The sequence below is a fragment of the Orbicella faveolata genome, unplaced genomic scaffold (genome assembly GCF_042242905.1).
Source record: "Orbicella faveolata isolate gen_17 unplaced genomic scaffold, um_ofav_v1 contig_14, whole genome shotgun sequence".
NCBI lineage: Eukaryota > Metazoa > Cnidaria > Anthozoa > Scleractinia > Merulinidae > Orbicella > Orbicella faveolata.
In genome coordinates this window covers 19,047,262-19,071,903 of record NW_028301541.1, presented here as the reverse complement: position 1 = coordinate 19,071,903, position 24,642 = coordinate 19,047,262, and the positions used below count along the sequence as shown (strand labels likewise).

Sequence of the window (24,642 nt, the reverse complement as noted above, 5' to 3'; positions counted from 1 at the left end):
TGGCTGTAATAATGCTATCATCAATCGGTTCCCATTCCATCAAGCACTTTTTCGCGTGCCCTGATAACACGATACCGACCCCTCTCTCATGGACATCATCTTTGTTCCCTTTCCCCGAGTATATGAAAAGCTCGCCTGTTACCAACTCAGTTTCCCCGAATTGGTTCCACCTAGCTTCGCTGACTCCCAAGATTTCCAGTCTATAACGTCTCATCTCTGCGGCCAGGTGAGCTACCTTTCCAGACTCGTATAGAGTTCGCACATTCCATTGTCCTATCCAGGTTCTGAATTTCGGAGAGAACAACTTCATCCGCGGGCTTCGCTTTATTCTCGTTCTCACCTTATGGTCATAATTCGGTTTTAACGATCCCTGCTCGATCTCTACTGGTAATAGAGACCCGGCAAAGTTTTCCATAGTTTCGGTTTCAGTAACCAAATTTTCCTTCTTTCTAAATGGAACTCCAATTGCCAAGGCTTCACAGTACACCTACCTTGGAGTTACTTTTAGCACTAATGAAAGCTTCTCAAATTCTAAAAAGGCTTTAGTTGAGAAGGCTAAAAGATCTATTTTCGCATCCAAACGTTATCTTGATTTCAATAAACTTCCTATCAATATGTGTAATAAACTATTTGATACTCTATTTCAACCCATACTTTTATACGGATCCGAAATCTGGGGAGCATATGATAGCATAAACCTCAAAAAATGGGAAAAGGACCCTGTGGAAAGACTTCATACACAGTTTTACAAACATTACCTCGGCCGGGCCTCAACAGAAGAGCACCAAATATTGTTGCTCGAAACGAAACAGGACGGTTGTCATTAAAATTTAATATTCCTCCAAGAATTATTAAATTTTGGCTACATCTTGTCTCTCTCCCAGAAGATAGCTTTGCCAAACAATGCCTCAATATTTCCAATCAACTGGCAAATGTAGCAAAGTCCTCTTTCATGTTAACAGTCAATGAAATCATCAAAAATTATTTAGATGACCAAAACCATCCGCATAATACAAACACACACAATTACAATGAACAAATCATCAAACATAATTTACAAAAACTAAAATGTCACATCTCAAATGATATGAAAAGACACCAAATGGAGATAATTCGGTCTAACAGAAAGTTGAATTTCTACTCAAGTTTCAAAAGAGATGTAAGCAAATCTGAGTACCTAGAACAAGTAAAGAACCTCAAACATAGACAAGCTTTGGCAAAACTCCGATCTGGTAATCATAATCTTAGAATCGAATCTGGGCGACACTGTACTCCTAAATTACCCAAAACCCTTAGAATTTGTCAATACTGCTGTTCAAACCAAATTGAGAATGAAATGCATTTCTTATTTCATTGTGACCGATACAAATAATATTAGACAACAAGTCACGAATGACATCATCAAGAAATATCCAAAATTTGATTCCTCTAATAACACAGAGAAAACAATATTTCTATTTAACAATGCTGACATTTTTATTTGTAAAAAACTAGATTACTTTACATATGAAGCACTACAAATAAGAGAACTTCGTAACCCTAGAACTTAAAATGAAGAATCTTGTAACTAACTATGTTTATTTTTTCTTTCTGGTTGTTGTTGTAATTTGTTTCGTTTTTTGAATTTTTATTTAGTGATTCTGTATTTAGGTAACACCATCTATATGGGAATACCAATAAATTGTTGTTGTTGTTGTTGATAAAATCCATACCATTGCAGACCCTGCCACCAATAATTTTTTACTCCCCCCCCCCCCCCCCCCCCCACTTCCAACTATCCTAAAGGGTTACCACCTCATGGCGGAGGCATGGTTTTTGTATCCCTGACCCTATGGGCTATGTCAGCTGGAGTCTTGCAATTCTGCTAGGATGAAGGATATGGACCAGACAAATTGTGATCACCTGGCCCTCCAGGTTGGGTGTTTGGCTGAGGGCTGATAGCCCACTCCTGTAAAAAATAAGAGTATAGCAGATACAGAAGACATTCAAATCTCTATCAACATCAGTAAAGTAACAAGGGCTCATATCATAGCATGATGATGCATTTGCAGGGTTCATACAGGTCATGGAAAACCCGGCAGGTCATGGAATTTATTATTCAATTTCCAGGCCTGGAAAGTCATGGAATTTAACTGAGGATCAAGGAAAGTCGTGGTAAAGCAATATACTTTCAGCAAAAATGAAAAGGCGAGACGATGAAAAACTGAAAAAATAGCAGACAAGTCGGAAACACTTTAATTTCAGCAGAAATAGACACAAGCAGGCATTTTATCCAGGTTAATGTTTCGAACACGTGACTTAATTTGGCCCCGTGACTAAAGTTGTCACGCGAGCTTTGAAATCACCCGAACACGTAGCAAGAGAACAAGACACGTAGCAAGAGTCAATGACGTTGCATCCCAAAATTTCCATTGGGTCTCTTTGATTTATTTTTCTTTCCTACTTGCTGTTTTAATAAACGATGCAGTCAAAATTTTTTTTTTTCAATTATCCAGCTTTTATTTGTCCTCTTGTTTCAACAAGTTTCTTTTGTTAATTGCCCACATTTACCCATTTAATTAGCCACCTTTACTCTTTACTCGCGTGTATTGAATAGCTTCAAAAGCCCTTATTTTACCAGCTAATCGTTTTGTTACTAAGTTAAGGCTGTGATTCCATCGAGGAGACATCATTACCGCCATCATTTGCTGGAAAAAGAAAAGAGAACTTGTAATTATCCAGGGTTATACACCAACGTGATGTAACTCTACCTAACCAAGGATCCACGTTATGTTGGAATTAATTCACTGGCGTCCTAATGCGCATAACAAACAATTTGCGTGGCAACATGAGCACGAGGCTATTAGAAATTCAGCCCTATTTTCACTTTTTCGTGACTTGTTGAATACGTTTTCTACGCCAACTGGGCGAAAGGTAACCGATCATCTTAAAAGCATTATGTATTTTTATTTTTTTCATGAGGATGCTTCCAAGTGGGGATCATTGTATCCTAGTGACGGTACGTTGATCAGTGAGCGGTGTAGATCACCAAAATTTAACAGTTTCTTGTGAATCATATAAATTGATTCTTGGGTCCATATACATTTAATACGTTTTTTAATGTTACAACAAAAATGGCAACGTAGTTAATTAAAGGTTGTCTCGTGCCACTTTTTGGTTTTGCAATATATTTTATTACACTCGAGGGTGGGGGTGCGGAGAGCTTTGTAAAGTATTTAGCAAACGTTTTGGGTCGCCGATGCACACCATTCCAACCGAAAAAAAAAAGAGTATAAAAAAAGAGAGCGAAAATTTTACTGACGATTTATAATTACATCAACGTCAGTGCTAACTAGATATATTTACTAAACTCAGACCTAATCCACGGTAGCAACACCCAGCGCCGCATGGAAACATTGGAATGTGACACGGCGACATAGATCTCTCGCCAACATCCTTACGGGCTGTAAACAAGAAAAGATTGTTCGTTTGTAAGCCATCAAGGTGTCGATCCCACACACAGACTAAGAATTGTATTTCGTTGAATTGCCATGTCCAACTAATCAGTTAAAGAAAGAAATGATAAATACTAACAGTCGTCATCATCAATAGATTATGAAGGAACACTCACGCGAGTCAGGTCGCCTGGCGTACACTTCCAAGGGGTTCTTCCTCTTGTTTTTTGGGATTCCTCCTTGTACGGCAAGGGTCCCCAAAATAACCAACATAAGGACCAAACAAAACTTCGCCCCCATAGCTTTCTTTATTACAACAGCAGAACTGGACTTAGGTAAGAAAAACAAATTGAGAAAATTTTTATGATTTGATCCCTGGGAATCAAAACCGTACCGGAGAACATTTGGTTTTTGATGTCCTACCTTTCCTTGGAGCTTGCGACGACGGATCCGAGCGAAGTATCGCAGTGATATTATTTCATCTAGATCAAAACTGACGAAGACTGCAGGCCGGCGCTCTTATTTATTCCTTGTAGATAGTTCACGTGTAATTCAGGCGTTTCCGTGAGGCCAGCGCCTTTTGCATAATGAATGACAGTGCGCACTAACAGCATTCCTGAATGGTTTCATTGACTACCAAACAATTTACTGTCAGGCGCGCTAATATCTTCCTGTCTCCCTCGGGTCTCGTGCATATTTTAAGTTACATCTCTTAACAGAAAAGACCTTACTAAATTCCCACGTCAATATTTCAATTGTTTTCTTATATATTTTTATTTGACAGAATATCCTTCTTCTGAAAACTGCCAATTGTAACAAAGATTTCGCATGGTGAAAATCGTCTTTATTAATAATTTTAAGACAGTGAACGCTAATTGGATCGCCGTGCGTAATTGTCTTAACAATATTGATTATTTTATCCTGAGAGGGTTCTCGAAATGTTTAAATTAGTTTTGAACAGGTTTCGACATCTACATTTTAATTATTTTAGGTTGGAAACAACTTTAAATCGTAGGAAAGAAAATAAAAAGCAGGTCGAAAGCTGACTGCTATGAGACGCGCGTATTAAATTTACTTTTAAGACCGTCGGTAATATAAAAAAAGACAAGCTATTCTCCATTGAACGCTGATTTCAATGATAGCAGTAAAGTTGGCCTTCGCGGACATGTCCATGTCGATGCATATCGAGTTTTCTTCAATTCCAACCGAAAGAATGTTTATTACTCCAGATGCATATGCAGCAGACAGCTAAAGCTTTGGGAGGAAATCAAGGGCTTAAGTTGAGGACGAAAATACCTGCTCAGAAAAAAAATAAACGATCGGTTAGCGGGGGAAGGAATTGGTATGATGTTTTCATTTCAGTCTATCATATTTCAAATCATGGCCAGGAATAAAACAAATTGTAAAAATCGGCCTCTTCGCTACGGTTCAATGCTAAAATTTCTCTTAAAATTAAGATTGGAAGGAGGGAAGAGAGAAGTGAGAAGTGTGTTTTGAAATTTCTCCGGTTTGAAAAGCGTATTCGAAAAAGCTCCGTTTTCGTAACGGATTAGTTGTGGACAATAGGCCCTTACGGGGTTTTACTGTAGAAATAAGGCTGCGCTTTCAAATTTCTCCGGCTTAGTGTGAACGGGGCCTCATTTGACAAAAATTTTTGAACATTGTCTGTTTAGTTTTTACGAGCCGACGACCAAAGCTTTGTTAGTCAAAGCAATTACCATATTAAAAGCAACGTATTTTTAAATGGCTGGTTTTCGAGAAAATAAAATCACTATCTTGGATTTGTTTCCTTACTGATAACTGCGTTGAGCGAAAGCGAACGAGCATAGAGCATCTACGTAACATTAGATTGCAAAACAGTCGTATTTTTTGCGAATGCTGGCGACGATCAATATTCGAACGAAAGGTCTGAAGCGGATGTAAAAATGGCGAGGGAGAATGGGGAGAGACGCTAAAAAATTTTCTTTGCTTACACGCCCTACGAGCGTGTGAGGTTCGCGTGCTTCACACGCGGGGATCGCTCTTACGGCGCTTCGCGCCTTCCGAAAACGTCCAAAAACGACTGTTTTGCAGTCTAACGTAACATAGAGCATCTACAGTAACATCTACGGCTTTAATTTCCTGTGACGTTTTCAGAATTATAAAACTAAACATGATGATCGCTGAAAGCTGTTCTAGTTGTTCTCGGAATCAAAATAAACCCCCATCGATCAGTGGCGCTTAGTGTAAATCGCAACAGATTTATATCAAGCTAGATGTTTGTTCTAGCAGTAAAGAAATGTTCATATTGAAATTGTTCGCTTTGATGTGTAAGTCCAGGTTTACCCAAACCCTGGATAATCGCTCAGGAGATTTGAGTAGTTAGATGTAAAACACATTTAAATCACCTGTTGTCCCATGCGAAGAACTGAGACGCATGTGCCGATTAGCGGAGAATATGCGACTGGTAAAAATCGCTTCTTACTTACGCCGTTTTAAGAGGCACAACGTTTAATATCCATTGGTTCAAGCTAACAGTTAAATATTAAGTACGCATTTAAAACCGCTTCTACTAAACGGAGAGCAAGCTTGGTTTCAAAGGCGAGGACAAACTAGTCTTCTTTGCGTTTTGCTTCGTTTCTGATAAGAAACTTGATTGCTTCCTTTTATTCCAGTTTACTCTCCCTGACCCAAAACCTTCAAACAAAACGTATTTAGAAATAGTGGGATAACAGAAAATAACGACGGTTGCTATGAAATGAAGCGGGCACTAACCTTTGCATAATTACCTTTGGAAGATAAGCATGTTAAAAATGCTTATTAGCTTGTTTTTACTGCCAAAGCTTTGTGTTACGAGATTCCTATCCCCAGGACCTTTTTTATTGATAATGGAGAAAGTTTAGTCACAGCTCACGTAGGGCTACTCACGATAAATTGTTAAAATTGATGTTATTTAAAATATTGTGAGTTCAAACTCTGAAAAGTACAGACCAGCTTAAGGTGGCCGAACACAGTTTTCGTGCGTGCTTTTGCTGATGCAATTCAGCGCGCGCACAAGGATTGAAAAACAAACATGCCTTCAATAGAGCGATCATTTTATTTACTCACCACCCACACTATATGCGCTATTTTTCTCCATTATTGAACGCAGTGTATTGATGCCTTTAGTCTTATATTACAAAGCTATGTTAGAAAAGGTAACGACGCAAAGAACCCAGCAATTCTCAGCTTTTTCTTTGTTACCGAAAGAACCCAGTTAAATGCAGCGCATGCGCAGTTGCTCGAAAAATTGAGACCGATTGCTTTTGCAGAAACTTGCCGATTTCTAACGATCCAGTCGATAGAATTTCAAGAAATTTGACAAAAAAATAATTCAGAAACCACGCGAATGATCTATCGCAAAAAATCTGAATTTTGACATAGGGAATTTTTAATAATACAGAACATGCAGTGAAAACGATTTACGGCGAATTACGAAAGTCGCCTATGTCAAAATTTTATTAGAACAGTGTTGACAGAAGGGATTTAATGTCAATTCATAGTGGGCAAATGATGAAAAAAATCTAACGACTGAATTTTTTTTAAATAAATGAAAACCATTTTTTAAGCCTTGTTTTTAACCAGCCCCGTTGCCATGGCAAAAGCACTCACCTTAGCCAAAATGTGAGAATAAACCCTTCTGTGGTTAACCTTGACTCTTGCAAAAAACGGGCGCCAAAGCATAAATAGCTTTAAAGTAATGGTGAATTAGGCAGAGGCTCTTGAAAACTGTGTTCGGCCACCTTAACTTCCCTTGTGCGAAACATAAACGAAGTGAAGAAAACATTTAACTGTTAACATTACTAATTATTCAGGAATTGGTCATGACTGAATATTGAATATTTTATAGAAAAGGCGCAATACAAATAATAAATGTTATTGTTATTGAATTGTTAATAATTTTCTTAAAACCTGTTTACAAAGGCACTGTTTTAGAAAATTTCCAACATTAAGCTGTATTGAATTATTTCAGAAAGAAAGCTACTTTTTATCATCTTGAGTAGTAATAAGAAGATCATGTTATTAGAGGACAGAGGATAATTTCCCAAGAATTACTTGCTTTGATAGTGGACTTTTACTTGAACTTATCTGTGCGCAAAATTATAAATTAGATATTGGGGCGAGGTTCTTCTACAATTGTTAGGCTCGATTTCAGCCGCCGCTCTCTCGTCTGGTCACTGGTATTAAGCCCAGATCCCTCGCCGCGGCTTAAAATTACTACGCACTCTGAAAAACATATTATTTTCGTGTAATCAAAGCAAAAGATATACCGACAGAAAGCGCCTCTTGTACTCTTTTCATATTTTAAAGGGTGGTGTGAATCTACTTATTACCGAAAAATTCAGAACAGCAGAAACGGGGAAAGTGAGGTTCATTGAAAACGAAATAGCGCTCAATTTGCCTGGAGTGAGAAGACAGACTGAGCCAGTGAAACATAGTGGACGTCAAAGTCACAATCTTATTGGTAAAGAACATAGTGAAAAACAACCTTTTATAAGATCCATAGTATAGTTTCGCCAAGCTTGATTTTATACATGTAGCAACAACCGACTAATCAGCTTTCTAATTGTGACCAACTGAAATAACTGAATTCTAGTGTACTTAATGATTATATATTTTTTATTGTTTCCTTTTTCTGTCAGGTGGTGGCAAGAATGACCAGGACGGCAGCGAGTGATCGCATGAGAAATAAAATATGTCATGACCTCGGCGGACAGTTTTAGTGCATGTGCCAAGTTGTATATAGATTAAATCGATGGTCGACTTTTGTTCATCATCTGCCCAAAACACTACCTCGGCAGAAATACAAAACGGAAAATTTTTAATTTTGGTTAAATATCTACTTTTTTTCTACAATAAGCCATTTTTTTCTCCTTCAAATATATGTTATATATATTATCCATCCACATATCGCGCGAAACGAGTAAAAATATACAGCGATATTGTACAGTTATTTGTACAGTAGAAAACCTGTTTGCCGGACAGTTCGGCGCGCACAAGAAAAATTGTCACACTCTCCCTCTTTCCCTGATAAATTTACTGACTAACAGCAGTTGGATAATAAGTCTCTTATTAGATGTTTTGTTGTGTAGTATCGCTGTATATTTTTACTCGTTGTTTGCATTTTGACTTGCCCTACGGGCTCGTCAAATTACAGCACAACTCGTAAAAATATACGATGCTACACACCAAAACATCTAATAAGATATATGCATTTTTAACGAACGACTTGAAACTTCGTCGGAGTTTAGGACTCAAATAACTGCTTATTAATAAACTAGAAAAACCTTAATAAATAAAGCAATTTTTAATATCGGTCTTTCAGATAATGATAGCCATCGTGCTGAATCTTCGCCGCGAATGCAGTACCAAACCTCGGGGGTCGGGGGGGGGGGGGTAACTCCCTTATTAGAAGGACGGGGGTGTTCATCGAACCTTTTAGGGGTTAAAATAGTGGGTTTGGTATCTCTTAGGGTATTCAGCCTCAAAGGTCCACAGCGAGAGCTTTTGCGGTACCTTTGAGGGCATTGAGCTGAAATAAAGTCAGTGTCAGTTCAGGTGTTGTTTTAGAATTGGTACAAATTAGGGGTGAAAAAAATTTGAAGCCACGCCCAGATAACAAGACCTTGCTTTCTCTTAGGGATCTTTTCGAAATTTCTGTTGAGCACTCCTGCTCTGGGAGACCCCCCTCGCGGTACCAAGCCGAGGTGTAGCTGAAGAAAACAAATAAGTCCCGTTACTTGCACTCTTTGGTATCATGTTATTGCAGTTTCGTGTTCGCTCAGCTTGATTTCGAGTGACGTGTTTGTTCTATACTCTACTATTAAGTTTGTTCCACTAACCCTCCCACCCCGGGTAATTTCAACTGTTGTCACGAGGGTGGTAAAGAGGTCTGCGAAGGATATCACTGGTTGTTGTTGCCTTATACAGTGATCCGAAGTTTTCGAACCTTCTACTTTAATTTTGCAACCAATGTCTTTGTCTGCTCTCCCGTCAAAATTTTTCTCGATTTTCCGAACCATCCCATATTTCGAACTAATTTTCGTGCCCCTAGGTGCTTCTAAAATAGTTTTTGAGATAAATAGACTATAACCTTCATTTGGCTAAAAGTCTGCAGTAATACTTGTCTACAAATATAGTCTATTCAGAGAAGTAAACTGTTTTACCAAAGCGAAGTCAGGCGCGGGTTTGGTCGCATCACGTGACTTACTAAGAACACTTACGGGCGAGAAAACAAAGGAACATTAATGGACTCTAACTTCTACATTACGAAGGTTTTCAAAATTGCGATAACTTTCTCCGTAGCAAAAGTGCACGCTTAAATTTACGATTATAGGGTCGACAGCTTTTAAGTACTTTCTATTATATATATATTCCATGATTATATTTTGGTTAACGTTTTATAATGTGGTTGAATGAACAACTAACAACCACCTTAAGATTTTGCGGGTTGTCTCTATGATGTTTTGAGTCTCTGTCACAAGTCAACCACCAGTTGATGTCACCGTAAATGCAAATTTCAAATCTCCATTGAGTCTCTTTTTTGTCGAATATTCCTGTCAAGAGATTAACATTGCTAAGGAGAGACCCTGTACCAAGCTCGCGCCAATCATAATATTCCAAAGTTTCAAAGATGATTGAATATCCAAAATCCACGCATGGCAGTCGACACTTGTGATATTTTAAACAAACCTTGTAAGTATTTCACTGTAAATCGATGATTTTTTTTTTTTCATTTGAATAACTTTATCTCGCTCTCCAATCTCATACGGCTTTGATGTTTTGTAAATTAAAGTTTCGCTAGGATCCTTTCGGACGAGGAAGAATGAAATTCTTGATGACTACCATTAATACGAGTTAGCTGGTGTAAGGGCACTAGAGCAGGTCCTAGAGTGATGATCTGGTGAATTTTCACAACGTATTTTTGCGGACTGATCACTGATCACCGAGGTATGCGGTAAGCCATATTTTATACTTATTTCATCTTTCACCATGAATATGTACAAATGGTTATATACTTTCCTTTCCTATCTTCTCTTTAACAAAGGCATTGCCCTGAATAGATACTACACTCAAGATCGATGTTGTTTATAATTCCTTCGCTTAGTTGCCTCACTGGTAGAATACATCAGTGTGACACGCTATTTACTATAAAGTGCTTAAGAGAAGCTTATTTTAAGAGGTTGGTTTTATCTCGATCTCAATCAGTGCGAGCAGTCGTTAGGAAATGTTTACAATACGGTTTAAGCATTAGAGCACTTTTTCCGTGTTCACATAGCCTCATCTAAACACGAGGTAGGTTCGGATCGAGAATTCGAGACAGTTTGCGTCTGGGGTTTCATAACCTCGAGAATTTTCCCAGCCTCCCAAGTGCTTGTCTGAGGCTATAGTTAAACACGGAAAAAACTACTCTATTGCTATTATAAAATATTTCACAAAAATGCGTGCAATCTAAAACGGCACAACCGTGTTTACATACTCTTATCTAAACACACCTATCGACCAATGGGAGAGCTCCTAATATCTCACGTATATTGTAACGTGATACAGTAGCCGATGCTGCGATAATGATGTTTACATTCAGACTGAGAGAAAATACGGTAATAAGAGTCTAGACCACTCACTATCTACAACAGGATAGATAGTGAGTAGCGTAGCCAATAAGAAAACGATATTTAATTTGTGATAGAACACCTACCTAGTAGATTTATACTAAAACTTTAAGTCTGCTAGCGTTGTATCACGATTACCGTTCTCTGATTGGTTACGCTACTCACTATATTGTTGTATATAGTGAGTAGTCTTCGACCTCATCAACTATCACGTGATAGAAATCTCGAGCTCGTAACCTAATTCTTAAGTAGAAGCATTATTGGCAAAGTTTGGGAAAACTGGAAAAAAAGGTGAAACACTCGTTTGCAGCTCGTATTCCGACAGCAATTTCTAAGATATCGCAAATAATGTTTTATATACAGCATTTACATCGTAATCGCATTGTTTTGTTATTTCAGATCTTTGAAGAAGGAATTGCAGTAGTCGATAGATTATGAAATTTCGATGAAACTTATTTTCATATTTGTGCTGGTGGAGTTCTGCATATTTTTGCAAGCCCAGAAAGGTACATACGTTTCTGACAGTAATCTGCGAAAGGGCTAACTCGCACATTCAGAAATTTAAGGTAGGAACGTTTGAAACTAAATAGATCTGGACTTTTGAGTCCCAGAGACTTGCGTTGGGTGGCCAAACGGACTCGCAAGTTTCCTCGCAAGTTTACGCAAGTTGCAAAAAAAAAAACCAAATAATCAGACATAAGGCAGACATATCCTATATTTCATTAGCTGATAGTTTGCTATAAAAACGAATGGATGTCACTCAACTTGCGTTGACTTGGGTTGGGTGACCAAGCAGTGAAAAACTTACGTCGACTTGCATGCAAATTGATCCCGACCAAAGTGAGCGCAAGTCATCACAAGTCAACGCAAGAACACACAAAGCCTTTCCAAACGGAGTCGCAAGTAGACCCATGTTTTCAACTTGCGTCTACTTGCGAATTCGTTTGGCCAGGGCTTAGGGAAAAGAAAATTGGTTTAAAACCTGGTAGTGAAATCGATAAATCGGGGGTAGAATTATGGTGTTTGACTGAGGGGAAGAAAACGACTTCGAGTTCTGAGAGGTTCGAAAACTCGAGGGTTTAACAAATCGACCGAAAAGGTTTCTGTACGCGAAATTAAGAACGTGTTCTAACAGTTTCATTTTCGTTCTTGCAGTTTATGATTACCTAGGTTGTTGGCAAAACCATGGTAACAGTTTTCTCCCGGAGATACCATTGTTGCATCCAAAAGATCACGAGGCTTCACTATTGCGTCGATGCGCAAATGCTGCCCTTTTGAGTGGTATCCCTGTGTTTGGAATAAGGAATAACTCGGTGTGTGTTGGTAGCGTTCATGCAGCGCTGATCTACATGCGACATGGACCTTCGACCGCGTGTTATAATGGCACCCGAAGCCCAAACGTAATGGACGTGTATGGCTTGGACGGTATGAACATTTCAGAGTAAACGGCTTCATAAAGTGGTTTTCAACTGAGTGTTGTAAAACCAAACCCAAACCAGTTCCTTATCAATTAGACTACCCAACAAATCTCAAACCGTGGTAAAACCAAACCCAAAACAAAAGTAATTGCCTGATTACTTTCAACACTCAATCATGAATAGCCCCTCAAAAATTTCCGTTGATATCACATCAAAATAAAAAGACTCTGTCAACAGCTGCATTTAAGGTGGCTCCCTATAGTTTTACGATCCCGCGAGCGCTGAGAAGGAAAACGTCAGTGTTTTTCGATATTTTATTACGTCAACATGAGCACGAAAAGCAAAACTGACAGTGAAATTTCTCGCGTTTCCTTCGGTGAAATTCCGTAAAATTTGGCAGATTGGTAGTAAATATTTTACTTTAGTCGGAGCTCGTTTTTCAGGGAAATCCATGAGACCAGATTTTTTGCAGCGGCAAAAGACATAAATTTGAAAATATTAAAAAAACTACCTTTACAACCCTACTTTCCTCGTATTTAAAATTCGTATCCCGCTGGAAGCGATGTGATGAAAAAATTTTGGAAGATTTCACCGAAGGGAATTCATGAAAATCACAAATAAAGCCATAAAAACAGTAAAAAACACAGTTGTTTGGGCATTTATAATTTAAGACTAGATCCCAAAATTTTAACCGAGATGATAGCAAAACACTATTTAATCATTGCTTATTACATGTAATAAGTTTGAGAGGACTAGGTGTGAAAGCGAATGCAAAAACAGCATTCAAAACATAGCACTTGCGCGCGCAACGCCATAAATGATTAACCTATGGAGCCACCTCAAGCTGAATATCCACATTGAAAAGATATTATGAAAGACTTTATTTAATGAGGGTGACCCGTGACAGTAACTTAAGTTACTGATAAACTTGGGGTCCTCAGCTTAAAATCCCGCATCTCTTTTCAAACTTTGCCCTAAGCCAATTTGCTGGGCTTGGTGACCATGCCAGCTTAGTGTGTTGGGCAAGGCACATTATTCTAAACCAGGCTTCTCTCCATCATCCGCCCAGGAGTATGTCAAATATTTTCTGACCTCTTGCATATTCTCAAGCTTGTTTCGTAATGATTGATTTAGACCGATACAGTCCAAGACCATTGCCAAGTATACACTCGGGTTAACCCTATGCTAGTTATCGTTCGATATCGAGATTAGATTTCCTTTCACACTTGCGATGCAAATATTTAAAATTACAGCAATAATGAAAACGTCATTTTCTTCTTTAAGGTGCATCTGGTGACAATCTTCTGTCTCAGACAGAAGAGCAAGAGAAGAGAAATTTCATTAACGATTTATACAGCTCTTCATACGGAGATCGTGTAACTAATAACATCATGGCTGCATTGAACAATGCACTTGTTCAAAATGGGGCAATGCCGAGAAATGCTGCGAGACACCCTTTGGTGAAAACTGGCCGCGTGAGCCCGCTTATGTTACAACCTCTCTTCAAGGAAATTGACGAACTGGACTACGGAGGTAAGAAATTGTCTTCTTCTCGTGTAAGTATACAATGAGATGGAAACATAATTGAATTATCTCCCCCCCCCCCCCCCCCTGTTTGCATTTCTGACAATCCTAGTTCTAAGTTAAGAATTTGAAGTAATATCACAAACATATCAGGTTTGTTTCAAATCTACCGATCAGTTTTTCTCGCATGTGACTGGCCTAAGCATGTCACGTGACCTTACCACTGACCTGGGGAATATCCGATGATATTAAGTTGAATAAGAAAATTTTCTGGCGTTATAACGTGGGATTTCAAGTATAATTGTAAAATATGTAACTTCTACCGTAACCCAAACTTGCAATTAGCCAATCACAAGCCGAAGCCACTGCCACTGTATCTTGCGATAGCAAGTCACTAACCTAATATCGCCGGATTTTTGGCAAGGTTAATACCTCGTTGGTTTAGCCATTGATATTTTACCTCGAAATGCGTCCCGTCAAGATAAAAGCCATGGCTCGACCAAACCCACCTACTGTAATAAACCGCCAAAGCGTGCTGAAATATTTACAGTCCAACCCCTGTTAAGCGGGCACCTGTTAAACGGAGACCCCTATTAGGCGGCCAGTAATCAAAGTCCCGATGAGTGCTTTTCTATGATTTTTACCTCTATTAGATGCCATCGCCTTGTGAGCGGGCACTATCCATTTCCCAGAGGGTGGCCTTTTAATAGGGGTTGAACTGTAATAAAGGCGCGATTAGTTTAAAAAATTGCCTCGTTTATGACGAACATTTGTCATTTTCAGTTTACAGACCTCCGACGAGTGGCATCAACATTTTAACCAATCCTGGCTTTGAACAGCCACTCGTGAATGATCCAGTGAAAGGATGGAGCTGCCAAGGGGAGACTGATGATCCGCGGGGAGGGGTTATCGCTCGGTATACCCGTCATCAAGCAAAGGAGGGACAGCATAGTGGTATTTGCTTGGCGCGTCTCTCTGAATGGGCAGGTCCCGGGCAGTACATAGGTAAAGTCCCGTGCGGGGAACCGTGATTAATTCTATCAAGAAGCTCCTTTTTTGACTAGAATCATTCTATAAGTAAGGAATATTACAGCACGGGAAACAAATGTATAAATATTTCTAATGTAAAAATGATAATGCCTTGGGCTATCCATTAAAAATGAATTTAAAAAATAATAAAAAACTTTATTTAAGTATAAGAAATACTGCAAAGGTCGATCAGACAACGTAAGAGGAGGTGAATACAATATTTTTGCAGTACCAAAAGTTTTATTTAAGTATTAAATGTATTTAGCACTGTTGTGCTAATTGGGGATACTGTAAATAAAAATATATATTTATATATATATTTCAGCAAGAACATAAACTATTAAGCATCCCAACTTGTGGGAGGCTGACAAGTTGGCTATTTACACAACGCAGTCGGGAAGTTGAACTCGGGACTAGCGAGAACAAATTCAGATAGCGGTAAGGTGGAGGATTTGAACTAGGGACCTCCAGTATCTTCAAACGATAGTTTGGATTGATCTAGTCCAAGAGAGAATAAAGAGTAAGAGAGTTACTTTGCCATAAAGGAATTATACTCAAGGTGATCCCTTTCAGGCTATTTTTAGACATGGTACCCAGGTCTTTCGTGGATAATGTTACCACGCTTGATGCGAAATGTTTTCGTGGAGGACGAAATACGCGTAAAGTGGCATGGGCTGCTACCTGAGCAAAGTCTATATCTAAGGGTTGGCTAATTCTAGACCATGCTGAGATGTCTGAAACCGGGAATAATTGCGTTCGACGAAGTGGAACGCAAACCTAATTTTGACTTGTGGCTTTTCAGAGTTGGTCTCCCTGTGCACGGTTCTAGGCTGAAAAAAAACACATTCCTGTAAGGACACCAAAATGGCCACCCCGCTTGATTTTTGCAGGGGCATGTCACGGCCGGTAAACTGGTACCGTTTAATGCTAAGACATGTGATAAGACATGTGGCGAACATGTGAGTATGTGAGCAGGCCATGTGAGCTCGTCTTTCCGATGGATCTTTTTTTGACTTCTTTCCATTCAGTCGCCGTACGCCTCGCTATTATGTGCTCTCAGCGTTAGATTTTGGCGAATTTAAACACTTCGACGGCAGCATTTATCGCAATCTGAGGGAATTGTCCGTGTTTGTTAACACAACTTGGCTTTGGGATGATAGCCGTGGGAACAGCTACATTTTGATTGCATTTGTTGATTAGTTCCAGTCTTTATCCGGTCGAAATTTCATTGTTTGGAATCGGTGGAAAAGTACTCGGAAGGCAAGATCCATAAGACTACTTTATTCATCAGGGGAAATACTCGAATAAGTCGCGAAACGAGCACGCGACTGCAAATGCTAGCTTAGAATAATGTACGTAATTTAAATATTCTATGAAACTTGAGAGACTAAACTGGCAGCGTCACGCAACGTATTAACAAATCGTGACCTCTTCACTAGCGTGGACTTTGACACTATGTATATCTGACTGTAAAACCTCGGTTGCTGCTGAAAAATGTTGCTTTTAGCAATAGACAAAGGTTAAAAGTCAGCTAGTGAAATCATTTATTTACGATATAATATTATATATTAAAGTGAGAGCGTCGAACGCACTCTCATAATTTCTGATTACTACTAGTCTAAAAATATTTGAGACGGATTACCTTGGCAATAAGGCCTATCCTTGCATACGGCTGGCGCGCCTGAAATTTAAATTGACCAATCAGGATTCAGCATGCGGGAAAAACTTTACTGTCCTGAATTCAATGTAAGTTAACAGAAAAGACTTTGAAATCGGGCAACTCAATGGAGATGGCATTAAATATTCACGAAAAGGGAATTTACAATTTCCAAAACCATATCAGAATGTAAGAAGTGAAAAATATGAAACGTTTTGTGCCTCGAAGCTTCTAATTTCGCGCCAAAAATGGGTCACCGGCAACTCACTCGTCGTTCGTTAAGTGTCGCCAGGTAGGATAATAGTTGTCTTATTTTGAACAAAATGTGCTGTTCCTCGTCAAATTAAACCCGGAATTCTCAAGTTAACTATTAGAAGAGGCCAAAGCAACTTTAGCATTGTCTTTATTTTTGTTGGCTGCAAAGAAAAAGGCTATTATCGTGTCGTTTCAGTAGGACAGCTCAGTTTTGACTGCCGCTCGTACAGCTGGCGCGGCCGCCGTATGCAAGGTTGTGAGTAATTGACTCCCTTGACCTTTTTCTTCCCTTGTCTAATCTGAGCTGGGGTCAAAAAATTGTAGGTAGTGAAGAACATTGACTTCGAAAATTGCATCACCGATACCGAATAAATCCAAGCAATTCCAAGATTCTTCATCACATAACCGATGAGCAATCAATTTGTTTTTGACACAGGGAGCCGAGTTCTGTCAGGTCGCGTGTACAATTTTATGGGATGGACGAAGCTTATCGATCGCAAAAGGACTGGAGATGTTCACAGTCTTGAACTTTGGATACGATTCAAGAAAAGAGGAGAAAAGGCACAGAAAAAGAAAAGACTTGCTCGCAGGACAAAATATTCTCAAGGTAGGTGGAAGATTTGAATAGAAAATATGGCAGCTTTGGTTCAGATCTTCTACTAAATTGTCAAAAATAAGATATTATTATTTATGGTAAAAGTTAAAGTGAGCATTGTCCAAAGAGCGTTCATATTACCAGCTCGGGTCGTTAATAACTGAAGATACTTACCATTTATGCAACGCTTTCAATATACAATGGAACATTCCTCGAGTCACTTGGTATACATACAAGCCTTTAGGTGATATTCCATGGCATACCATGCCATAGAAAATAGAGTGACCAACATACAACATACGCGCGGCGCATGATGGGAATATTGGGTGTAACACCATAGAATATACAACGGCTTTTCTGTATTCTGATTGGCTGTATTTTCTATGGTATAGTATAAATGGTGGTAACCTCAGCTTTAACGTTCTCTCAAGGTTTAATCATATTGTTATTCTTGAATTTTGATTTCATCGGCGCAATTGTAAATAACAATAGACGGTTCAGCCAAGAAAGATCAAGAAATAGGTTACGTTCTTGAGATACCGATACAACAAAACGAGTAACAGAAACAATATTAGTGGTGTTTCCTGTCTTCATTAAATTCTGGGGTTTCCCTGGCAGATGAAAATAACGCGTTTCTAACCAAGAGCTGCAAACTTTTTTGATAGCTGGAAAGTGGACTGAAATTTAAATTAATATCAGAGAAGTCGCTGAAAATTTAGCTGATATCTGATATTCTAGCATCCCCTCCCAGATCCTACTCATTTTTCCTTTCATTCTTTTTGTATCGAGTCATGTGTAACATTTGAAAATTGATTTCTCCAGACTTTGGCTGGGTTCGTTGGCACACGGCGTTTGAAATGCCAGTGGCGAGGTCTGGGTTCCAGTACATGTTCATCTATTTCAAAGGTCCTAAACCAACAGTTGACATTGAACTGGATGATTTCTATCTTGGAGAAGTCCTACAAAGACCTGACTGGAAAGAGAACACTGATGTACTTATCAATAAGTACAGAAAAAGAAATGCGCGATTAAGGTTTGAGAGAATGTTACATTAATTGGGTTTGATCAAGAGTGGATGAAGGGTTAAATAGTTAAAGAAGAAGGCTACTCGAAAGAAACGTATATTTTTTGTCATCGCTAATAAAAATCTCGCACTAAGTTTAGCCACTCACCGAAGATTCGGCCTCTAAAGTGCAGGTTTTCCTTATGAAATTTGTCTCCAAAGAAGCTCAAAATTATTTGAACAATATTCAACAGCCAAGGTGGCATTTACGTGACGTCATTCCGTCCAAAAGATTTTGTCCAAATATGGCTTCCGACAAGCCTTTTAACTACCACTCTGGGTTGTGGCTGCTCTTGAGCTGTGTTATTTTGAGCCAAACATACTCCAAACTCCGAAAATGATAGTAGTGATGATAGTAAAGTGGATAATCCCTTGGAAAAATACCCTTGCTTACCTTGTGAAGGATGCAAAGTCAGTTGCCGGATTTTCTCCTCCCGCCAATTTCGAGTCGGACGGAATGACGTCACATAAACACAGTTTGGCTGCCAAGTACAGTTTAGAAATCGTGGCCTCCGAAGTCGAATTTTGGGCTTCTTTCGAGACAAATTTCTTCAAGATAGCAGGCACTTTAGAGGCTGAAATTTCGGTGAGTGGAAAAACTGAATGTTCACTTGCTATAGGTGACCTTCCCTCTTAATTAATGCTCCATAAAAGAGTCATCCCTCTCAAGTTATTTATAAATATCTTATCAGTGCTAGTGTTATAAACACGCACTTTCCGTTTTCTGAGAGGTTGAAAATGAGTATAAATCAGCTTGGGCTGTCCATGTGAGCAAATTCTTCTTCACAGGATTGGCTATTTCTAGACCCAGCTGGGATTTCTAAGGCCGGAATAAGGCTAAAAATAACTTAAGAGGGATTACCTTAGGAATAAATGTTACATGAGGGATTGCCTTTGTTACCCTTCATCCACTCTTGGTTTGATGAATTGGTGGAGCAGATCTATTCCAATGCCATTTCCACTAAATTCTTCCTTCAAGTTGCTGTTTTGTTGTGTTAGCATTATTCCACATGCACTGAATTCAGATCACACTGAGAGACTTAATATGAAGTCCTGCTACTAACACGTTTAGGTACATTTCCTCCATAACCGTAAAATTTCGATTTGATGTTACACAATGGCGCACAATGACAGGCAAGCCGTTGTACAGTATTTTTTTGTGACACACCTTCGTATTCTTGGCTTTATTTTACGAAAGAAATACACCAGAGCTGCTTGTTGTTTGCATAGCCTGATGAAACACCTAACAAAATAAGTTTCTATCGAGTAAGAATTTTGGAAGTACACAAGAAACATTTGAGATTTATAAGTAGAGACTACGATTTTATATTCAAATGGCTGCGCTCTAAAAAGTGACAGCGAGTTTACAGAGGAACGAAGTATCGATCAAATTGAAGTTACTAAGTACAGTTTTTGAAATATTTAATGTTGAGCTTAACGTTTTACTTTTGTATGTCCAGAGTGAACATGAAAGGCTCGCGGTACACAGAGGATATTCTGGCCAATTTAAAAATGACAGTAAGTGATACAAACATTGTTGTTATATAGTTGTTATATTGTTGTTACAGCTTCCAACTCAAATGCGTTTTCCGATTGGACGAGAGCGTGTCACGCGTCGTTGGTCAAAACCTGCTAAGTCGAACAAAACTCACTAACTCCCCAGGGAAAAAACAACTTGAACTTTCGACTCATGCTCGTGCAGATCGTGCTCATCGAAACCGCGGCAATTTGTGAGCCAGCCTGCGTCAAGCAAACGATTTCTTCGCAGTTTTTTTTTTTTTTTTCCATTTTTGAGTTGGGAGGTATAACAAAACACTTCTCCTTGGGGAACATTGAGGGTTTCGGGGAAACAAAACTCACTGTTTCCCTTAAGGCCAGTCATTAAATGAGTATTGTTTTATTAGCCAAGCAGAGCAGCATACTTTAGATCACTATATATTCCTAACAATGGCCTTTAGTTTTTCTGCTCAGTAAGCTGCTTGCGTCAAATGTAATCACAACAGAAATGTCGAGAATTGGGTGTCTTTAAACTGAAATGTTACTTTATCACTATTTTTTCTCACTTACAAAAAAGCTTGTCGTGGCACATTGTTTCAATGTCTGTCAGCAAACGTAAGTATTTACAGTACAGTTGTTTTGCATTTCCCTCCGAATGCAAAGATTTAAGTTGATTAATCAAACTGCTTTCATGTGAATGGCCGCGTGGCCTAATGGATAAGGCGTCCGACTTCGAATCGGAAGATTGAGGGTTAGAGTCCCTTCGTGGTCGTTTTTTTTTTTTTTTCGTCATTAAACAAACTAAATGCTCAGCAGGAAAACATTTTCAGAGACTTTTGGAGGAACTTCTTAGTGTAACCTCCTGAGAGTATCCTATGTCAGTTTAGAAGAGCCAAATACTTTCAAAACTCATTTTGGTTTTTTACTTGACCAATTTCCTGACGTTGCTGATTCTATAAAATTGCCCTGATCTCGACAAATTTACGGCTAGACTCACGAGCGTAAACACTGGTTTTCAGAATCTTAAGGAAAAGGTCAGACTGAGTGATGTCTATCTTGCTATCGAGGCTCGCTTTTCTTAATGAACATAACTATATTGGTTCACTGTTGATAGAAGGATAATGAACGTTCTCCTACCTTGTTGTTGTAACGCATGTAAACCTCAGGCCCAGGGGGGGGGGGGGGGGTTGCTTTTGGAATTTCTGGGTGAGGATGTGCCGCTGGGACACTGGGACCCTGGAACCCTAAGCCTATACCAGAGCTAGTTCAGCTAAATTTTGCTACCCTATACTAGACTAAACTCCCCAAATAATCCCATCTATCGACACTGTTGAGGCTGATTTGCGTAAAGTAAACTTGCCGATTTGACTTTTTTATATTTGTGAGTGGCAATTCCTGGTTTCCTTAGTCTAGATAAAATCTTCAACCAACTAGTCGGTTTTGTGAAAAATTATGCTCTATTCCAGACCCAAACACTGTGATTTATGTACCCTATCCTAGAGTAAACTGCTTGAAAACCATACCCTTCACAGCGGCACATACCTATATAGCCCATATATGGCAGTGCCCCCCCCCCCCCTCCCCCCGACCTCAGGTAAGTAAAGATATACTGCTGCATCACTGCCCATAATTCCTTTCGGAATTGTTTAGAACCTGTTCGCTTTTACGAGTTTGTGCGACAACCTTTGTCGAAAAATCTGTTCACGTGCTCTTGAAATGAATGATAGCTGCGGAAACGTCGAAAACGGTGTCTTTAAAATGAAATGTTACCTTATCACTATTTTTTTCCCTTACCAAAAAAGCTTGTTGTGTTACGTTGTTCAATGTCTGTCAGCAAACATGAATATTTACAATACAATTGCTTTAATTTTTCCCCGAATGCAAAGCATTAAAGATCTTTTCCTTCATGTAACTGGCCGCGTGGCCTAATGGATAAGGCGTCCGACTTCGGATCGGAAGATTGAGGGTTCGAGTCCCTTCGTGGTCGCTTTCTTTTTCGTCATTAAACAAACTAAATGCCCTGCAGTCAGATATTTTCACGAATTTTTGGCGGAAATTCCTGTAATTTAACCTGTTGAGATTATCCTTCAAACGGAGGCCATGTTGGTGTACCGAACCAATTCTAGCTGTGGGAGTTGATCTCTCTTCTTATATAAACGTTCTCTTGTTTCAGTAAATTTGTTTGTGTGCTAACCACGTGAGCGAAAACGCTCTATCACCGCATGTTTTTGACATTGGAAAAATGCATTATGAAACTAAACCTGTGATCTCAAATACACTAACTGCCCGGTAGTAAACGCTGGCTCGGAGAACTTTATTTTAAAAAAAGATCAGGCTTCAAGTGATGTCTATCTTGCTATCGAGGTAACGTTTGCATTTCTTAACGAACATAAAATATTGGCAGGAGGTTTGGATAAGCTTTTCCGTCGAAATTCTGCCTTCTTTTTGGAAGGGCCGGGGCGCAATTTTATTGGAAGGAAGACAATAATCGTTATATTATTTCAGTTTGTCTCAGTTGGTGTCATAAATATAATGTAAATTAAGTTTCAAAGACAGCTTTATGTAGCTAAATTAAACACAAACGAATCAAAAGTTTCTTTTGGTTTACAAAGCAATGCCCCAAGGCTGAAGAGCATAGGTGGCAAGATGCAAGGCATTAAAGATCTTTGCGTTCACGTGACTGGCCGCGTGGCCTAATGGATAAGGCGTCCGACTTCGGATCGGAAGATCGAGGGTTCGAGTCCCTTCGTGGTCGCTTTCTTTTTCGCCATAAACAAAGTAAATGGCGGACCGGCAGTCATATATTTTTACGAATTTTTTGGCGAAAATTCTTATAAGGTATGGGTCGCTCTTGGGAAATCTTTGCCAGAATTTGTTCACTTTGCGGTGGAAATCTGTCATCGCGCGCCTTTGCCTAGTGCGACCGCAGGTTTTTCGCTTTAGCAAAAACTTTGCGAATCGGCAAAAAATCAAAGACGCCGTAGTGCTTGGGTGGGGCAGGCAGATTTTCGAAAAGTCGAGCCAAACAATGGGAATCACAGCGGTAACTGTCAACGCTTGCCAGCGTAACATGAAAAACGATACGCGCGGGAAGTTCAGTTCTAGTTCGCGGTCTTTCATCATGAACGGACGAGGCTATTATTGTAATCCCGCACAATTTCAAGGTTTTCAAGGTTTTTACGGCGATAGCATGGAATGCCCGCAGTATGTTCCCGTCTACCATTATATGACTAGAAGGGGAACGCAACCGAGCACCTCACATGCGAGCATTGCGCAGGAAAACACTCTACCGGACAGGTCCATGCAAGCAAGCGCTTCACAAGCGTCGTCGTCTTCGTCTTCCCAATCGTCTCCTGATCATGAACCCGTTGATACTGGAAAACGATCTTATGAAAGATGGTCAGATAACGAAGAAAAAAGGCCAATCAACCTGTGGACCGAGAATTTCGATCGCATCAACAGCAGTCAAGCCCGCAAAGCTTTGGATGACATCGCCAAGCAAATAAATTTGAAATTTGGTACTGACAACTATCTCCCACTAGTGCGACCCTCCGTTTCTGTCTAAATGTTTTCCTTTCCGGTTGCGGTTTCAAATTTTTGTCTTTTTTTAACCGGCAAAGATGAAAACTTTTTCCAAGTGCGACCCACACCTTATATCACCTTTTGTCTTTTGGTGTCATAACTAATATGCAAATGATTTTTGAAAGACAGCTATCGAGTTCAATTAGACATAAACGAATCAAAAGGTTCTGTTCGTATACAAGGCATCGCTATAAGGTTGATCTCAAAAGCCGCCTGTTTGGTACAGACGTGCGCAGCAATACCGAGAGGTATACGTATTGCATGTAATAGTGGTTCACCGTTGAAAGAGGCAATATTTGCAAAAAAAGTTATTTAATTTATCCAAGATGCAAAGCATTAAAGATTTTTGCCTTCGTGTGACTGGCCGCGTGGCCTAATGGATAAGGCGTCCGACTTCGGATCGGAAGATTGAGGGTTCGAGTCCCTTCGTGGTCGCTTTCTTTTTCGTTATTAAACAAACTAACTGACCTGCATGGAGATATTTTCACGAATTTTTGGCGGAAATTCCTGTAATTTAACCTGTTGAGATTGTCCTATGTATGTTTGGAAAAGCAAAGCGATTCCGAAAAAAGACATTTTGATGTTTTATCTGACGGATTTCCTGACGTTGAGCATATCCTCTCGACAAATTTACGACTAGACTCACACGCAGTCAGAAAAAACAGCGCGTTTTCACATGACGTCACGGCACGGTTCCAAAAATATCAAGCGGAGGCCATGTTGGTGTACCGAACCAATTCTAGCTGTGGGAGTTGATCTCTCTCCTTATGTAAACACTTTCTTTTGTTTCAATAAATTTGCTTGTGTGCTAACCACGTAAGCTAAAACGCTCTATCACCGCATGTTTTCGACATTAGGAAAATTCATTATGAAACTGAACCTGTGATCTCAAATACACTAACTGCCCCGCAGTCAACGCTTGTTCGGAGAACTTTATTTTAAAAAAAGATCAGGCTT

At 39.4% G+C, this 24,642-nt stretch overlaps 2 protein-coding genes and 4 non-coding genes across 7 annotated transcripts in view; 5 read left to right on the top strand and 1 right to left on the bottom strand.

The window, feature by feature from the left end:
* Positions 1-2,473: 2,473 nt before the first annotated feature.
* On the bottom strand, positions 2,474-4,013 carry LOC149114402 (uncharacterized). 2 transcript variants are annotated; one of them, XM_089286867.1, is made up of 4 exons: positions 3,858-4,013; positions 3,611-3,764; positions 3,357-3,443; positions 2,474-2,687 (listed from the first exon to the last, which is right to left on the bottom strand). In XM_089286867.1, the coding sequence occupies exons 2-4, from the start codon at positions 3,732-3,734 to the stop codon at positions 2,641-2,643; spliced, it is 258 nt and encodes an 85-aa protein (XP_089142993.1). In that variant the 5' UTR covers positions 3,735-3,764; positions 3,858-4,013; the 3' UTR covers positions 2,474-2,640. The 2 variants fall into 2 exon arrangements, with proteins under 2 accessions (XP_089142993.1, XP_089142994.1); XM_089286868.1 differs by having other exon boundaries at positions 3,611-3,759; positions 3,858-3,956.
* A 5,920-nt stretch (positions 4,014-9,933) lies between these two features.
* The window catches only part of LOC110064540 (uncharacterized), a 39,946-nt gene continuing 25,237 nt past the window's right edge, over positions 9,934-24,642 (top strand). Inside the window, exons 1-9 of the mRNA XM_089286866.1 lie at positions 9,934-10,148; positions 10,249-10,403; positions 11,465-11,571; positions 12,221-12,490; positions 13,768-14,016; positions 14,791-15,012; positions 17,385-17,555; positions 18,366-18,576; positions 20,067-20,124. Of these exons, the coding sequence (XP_089142992.1) occupies positions 11,511-11,571; positions 12,221-12,490; positions 13,768-14,016; positions 14,791-15,012; positions 17,385-17,555; positions 18,366-18,576; positions 20,067-20,124 (1,242 nt within the window). The 5' untranslated portion in view covers positions 9,934-10,148; positions 10,249-10,403; positions 11,465-11,510. The remainder of the gene's footprint in view (positions 10,149-10,248; positions 10,404-11,464; positions 11,572-12,220; positions 12,491-13,767; positions 14,017-14,790; positions 15,013-17,384; positions 17,556-18,365; positions 18,577-20,066; positions 20,125-24,642) is intronic.
* Positions 20,803-20,875, top strand: Trnar-ucg (transfer RNA arginine (anticodon UCG)). The gene has a single exon. It is a non-coding gene; the product is annotated as a tRNA-Arg (tRNA).
* Trnar-ucg (transfer RNA arginine (anticodon UCG)) lies at positions 22,018-22,090 on the top strand. Its single transcript has one exon. It is a non-coding gene; the product is annotated as a tRNA-Arg (tRNA).
* On the top strand, positions 22,786-22,858 carry Trnar-ucg (transfer RNA arginine (anticodon UCG)). Its single transcript has one exon. It is a non-coding gene; the product is annotated as a tRNA-Arg (tRNA).
* On the top strand, positions 24,048-24,120 carry Trnar-ucg (transfer RNA arginine (anticodon UCG)). The gene has a single exon. It is a non-coding gene; the product is annotated as a tRNA-Arg (tRNA).